The sequence below is a fragment of the Penaeus monodon genome, chromosome 43 (assembly GCF_015228065.2).
Source record: "Penaeus monodon isolate SGIC_2016 chromosome 43, NSTDA_Pmon_1, whole genome shotgun sequence".
Lineage (NCBI taxonomy): Eukaryota > Metazoa > Arthropoda > Malacostraca > Decapoda > Penaeidae > Penaeus > Penaeus monodon.
In genome coordinates, this window is record NC_051428.1 from 5250051 (window position 1) to 5255050 (window position 5000).

A 5000-nucleotide genomic window follows, 5' to 3' on the forward strand; every position below is an offset into this window, starting at 1 on the left:
TTGCTTGTATTAGCTTGGTAGGCTTTGTAGGCCACTGTTGTCAAATATCATAATATTACATTATAAGAATACTCAGGACAATAACAGAATTTTTTTTTTACAGCCAAGCCATGATAAGAGCAAGAATGCTGCGTGAGAATGGAAAATATTTGCCAAAACAATCTTTCCTCATGCGAAGACATTTCTTCAATAATGAAGAGTCGGGTAATTATGTGTATCTCTTCTGTAACTTTCTCTTATATTTGTGTTTATGAGGGATTATTATTTTCATAAATTAGGTTTTGCATCATTCATAAATATTTGAAGTGGTGTATGTAATCAAAAGTAGTGAAAGACCCTGAAAATTTTACTTTTTTTTCTCTCTCTACAGGTTACTTGAAAACGGTAAAGCGTTCAGCAGCTCCACAGCCCATGACGGATCCAAATATGATGATTGAGATGCTGAAGAGTCAACTAACGAATGTGCTGCCCATGATAGCCATTGGTGGATGGATCAACTGGACCTTTTCTGGATTTGTTACCAGTAAGCTCACTCTTGGGAAAATTATTTTGTGATATTGATTTTGCTTGATATTGGAGTGTGAGAGAATGTGTGAGTGAGTGTGTGAGAGAGTGAGTGTGAGTATGTGGAGGAGAGAAACTGTGAGTGAGAGTGTGTGAGAGAGTGAGAGAGAGAGAGAGAGTGAGTGTATGTGTGTGTGTGTGTGTGTGTTGTTGTGTGTGTTGTTGTGTGTGTGTGTGTGTGTGTGTGTGTGTGTGTGTGTGTGTGTGTGTGTGTGTGTGCGCATGCATGTGCATGTGTACATGTGTGCATGCGTGCCTGCATACATGCGTGTCTGCATACTGCGTGTGTTCACGCTTGTGGGCGTATGTGTGATTGTGTGTTTGAGATTTTTTGTGTGCTTATGTGTGTGTGTGAAAGAGAGAGAGAGTGAACTAGCAAGCAAGTGACAAAATACATACATAATTATATGTCTTAGCACATCTCTGGGTGTTTTGTTTTAACAAAGCTTTTTTTTTTTTTTTTTTTGTTTCCAGCCAAGGTTCCTTTCCCCCTAACCTTGCGGTTCAAGCCTATGTTGCAGCGAGGCATTGAGTTAGTGTCTCTAGATGCCTCCTGGGTATCTTCAGCTTCCTGGTATTTCCTGAATGTATTTGGACTTCGCTCTATTTACACGCTTGTCCTCGGAGAAAATAATGGTAAGAAGCATTGGAGAGAAAAATTTATGTAACTTCTTATTGTATGTTTATTAAATGATTTTGTTTTATTTTTATGATGTTTGAAAGTAGCTTAACTGTGTCAATAAGAAAATTGTCATCGGATTTTATTTCACATATATTTATTGATGTTGACAGCTGCTGACCAAGCTCGCATCATGGAGGAGCAGATGTCTGGTGCGGCCATGGCAATGCCACAGGATCCCAAAGCAGCATTCAAGGCAGAGTGGGAAGCACTTGAAATTGCAGAACATAAATGGGCCTTGAAAGATGTGGAGGTGGACCTTCTTCAGAAAGCAGAGGTTGACTGCCTCTTTGATTCATTTTCATTCGCAAATAATACTTAAAAGCGTCATTTCCTTTTTAGAAATTATGACTTTTCCACAAAATCAGTGGTTGAAGTGTCATATTTGAACATCCAGTAAGAATTTACATTGTTAAGTTAAAAAGAAAAGTTTGCATGCATATTTATAAAAGTCGGTTCCACAGATATGTGTAAGTTGAGAAAATGTGATGGATGAATGTAAATTTTGAAGAATACGAATATTTGATATGTCACATTTTGTTGATAATAAAGAAGTAACTTGAAAATTTTATATATGCATTTGAATATCCTTAATTCTTAATCCACAGTCAGTGAAAGTTTATAACAAGATTTTCCCCATTTTTTTGGTTTATGCAATTAATAAAACCTCTAAACAGAAAGCACTGAATGCTAAGACAACATTAGTAAATATATAGTCACTTCAACCCTGCATCATGTATGTAAACTGTCTCCTTGTTAGTCATTATCACATCACAGGATATGAATATCAGCTGTCTTCAGAGTTAAAGGGAGGAACTTAGGGGAAAGGACAGGAAAGAGATTATGTAATTTGCATTGGAACATATAGTTTGTATAGTACTGTGCAAAGAAGGCAATTGCCATTAGAATAGCCAGACTTGTAAAACTATAGTGTTTATTGTGTGGTGTGTTTATTAGTGTTTTTTTACTGTGTATCTTGAGACTCAACAAACGAATTGCATGCTTGATGTAAAAAACAAAATCTCTTTGCTGATTTATATTGTTCTATTTTCTTATGCAAGTAAACGTAAAAAAATATTTGCGTTAAAATTGAAGCATTAGAACATTTTATATTGAAATGAAAATTGAAAGGAAAAAAATCCTTCCAAACTGGCTCTCACATCATTTACTTATATATTTTCAGAGTTCCTTAAGAAATATAAATTTTTAGAAGTGAGATATTAGCATGGGTATTGTAGACTTGTTAGGAAATTTTTATATTTACCCCCGTTCTTTAACATCTTTCAGCTAAATTCACCCCCCCTCCAATCCCTTGACCTTTAGCTTAGCTTAGGAGACAGAGACTGGAGCCCAATACTGGGGATCACCCCTGGTCTTGGGTCTCAGCCCTCGACACTACTAAATTTGCTCCGTCTTGTCTTCTTCTCCCTTTCCTTTCCCTGCTCTTCTACATCCCCTTCCACTTCTTATGGTGTGAGAGCCGTTTTGAAAGACTTATTTAGTGCCACTCATGAATGGCCCAGGGGAGCCTTGGGGATGGTATTCCCCTGTTTAGTTGTCTTGCCCTTGTCTTGTTTCTCTTTCCAACATACTCTAGGCTTACCATGGCCAGTAATTAATATTTTGTACCTCTGTTAAGGGCAATGAGGCTTGCCCCTTTATCAACTATCCCCATCAATTTTAATGATCCTGGTTCTTTGAGCCCAGGCTCTCCTTTGACCACGACTCTGAAGACTGCTCCTCCTCAATGCCTACTGCAACCTCAATCCAGTCCAAGTCACCCACACAGGTTAATGGTTAAAAGCAAGAGAAATGTGCTAGACATCTAAGGTCATGTAGCACTATAGTTAATGTTTGGGAAGGGTGGTTGAGTTAGTGATTAGTTGTCTAAGCTGGGCAAAGGAATTGGTGAGTGAAAGGGTTAGGGTCGGGTGTGGAAAGGAGTTAGATTAGATGAAGGATATGTATACGTTTGAGGAAAGAGAATAGGTTGTTGACACCCACACAGGTCATTCCTCAACCTTCAGAAAACATTCGTCCTCTCCCAACATCCTTCACTCCATCTCCTCCACATTGTGTTAAATGAAACTGCAAAAAACTTTTTTTTTCCCATTTGTTGCTATGCAATAAGTATCCAGAATGCAATCCAACAAAAATGCAGTAAAGTAACCCATAACCTTAGCGGGGAGGGTGCTATCCCAATGCCTTTCTATTGGTTTATAAAATACACACACCCCACAAAATAAAGTAAAAAATTAAGTCCTCCTTTGAATCTGAATTAAATTGTGCATTGTGCGAAAGATCTAGGACTATATTTCACTTCAGTTTCAAAGACATTAAGTTATATTTTATGAGTTACCCTAAGATCGTGACTCCAAGTCTTGCAGGTCTGCCATTATTTCGGCAATCAATAGGTGATGTTATTGGTATAGTTAATAGCACTTCCTGTTCTGCATTGAAGTATCAATTATTGTCATTATATTTGACATTGATAAGTGACATGTAATTTATACAAAAGAACACTTCACTCTAACGGGTTAGTTCCTGGAATCAGGGGCACCATGTGGGGGTCAGAGGTCCCTTAGCTCTCTTTAAGGAACCCAAAATGAGTTAAGCAAACATACTGCAAAGTAAAAATTGTTATTTCTGTCGACTGGTTTTCGCTTCCTTTTAGTCAAAACTAGTGCGGTTGCGCCATTAACCTTTCTTTTATTTCACTAGTTATGGCTATCTTAAATACTCAAGAATATTTCCACATTCCAATATCTTTATGATTGAGGTTAATAAGATCCATTTAGGTTAGTTTGGCAACACCTTCACATTTCTTTTATTCGAATTATATATGAGTGAAAAATCCTATGATGGTGCTTCAGTATTAGGAGCAGAGACTCGGAAGTTTGTCATAGTTTTATTTACTGATACATAAAGGAGTGACATTTGTTATATATGCACTGCCAGATCAAATGACACATACTACTAATCACTGGAAAATAACTAATATTAACCTTGTCATTATTGTCCATTTTAGGCTTCAGAAAGAAAAACATTGCTTACGAGTACAAAGCAACAGTAAGGCTACATAAGCAACACTGATACACGAAGAGAAATCTATTCCAATAATTTGATTTCCAATCATCTTTCTGATGGCGGGGCAAGGCGCCAACGATACATGGCAGGTCGACGAAACCTCCCGACGATTCTAATAATAGAGGGCTAATCTACGATGCTAATAATAGAATGCTATATTAAGGTAGAGGTTTACGCGTGTATGTAGCTTCGTTCGTAGGGTACCTGCTGTAGGTCCGTCTAAAGAATTACCGAATATTATTTATTAAATCACATATCACTCTTGAGAAGTATATTCAGTTTTCTTATATTCACGAAAGGAATACACTTCGGCCTATAAAGTATTTTTATTATACACTTGAAATACAAGGTGAAAAGTATTGCAGTGAGGGAAAATAGTCATATAAGAACTTTAGGGTACGTCGAGTGATATCTAATTATGAAAATAATCAGGAGACCGTAAGTTTCAATACTAATCATAAAGGTATGCTAATCCTGAGTGTTTTGGATGTATTTATCGACTTGCATTAAAACGCTCGATCTGCAACGTTATGCGAATAATCTCGCCTGGAGTATGATATTACATTCTTTATTATGAATATCTTTTTTTAGAATGTGCTCTGAACAACGATATAGGGGGATGTATATGTGTGTGATGTGATGGGTTTGGTTTATACATCAAATTTAATGA

The 5000-nt window shown here is 37.0% G+C and overlaps 1 protein-coding gene across 1 annotated transcript in view; it reads left to right on the plus strand.

Annotated features, from left to right (window-relative positions):
• LOC119599506 (ER membrane protein complex subunit 3-like) overlaps positions 1-1814 on the plus strand; it is a 3071-nt gene extending 1257 nt beyond the window's left edge. The window contains exons 2-5 of the mRNA XM_037949267.1: positions 104-204; positions 371-523; positions 1039-1200; positions 1357-1814. Of these exons, the coding sequence (XP_037805195.1) occupies positions 104-204; positions 371-523; positions 1039-1200; positions 1357-1565 (625 nt within the window). The 3' untranslated portion in view covers positions 1566-1814. The remainder of the gene's footprint in view (positions 1-103; positions 205-370; positions 524-1038; positions 1201-1356) is intronic.
• The last annotated feature ends 3186 nt before the right edge of the window (positions 1815-5000 follow it).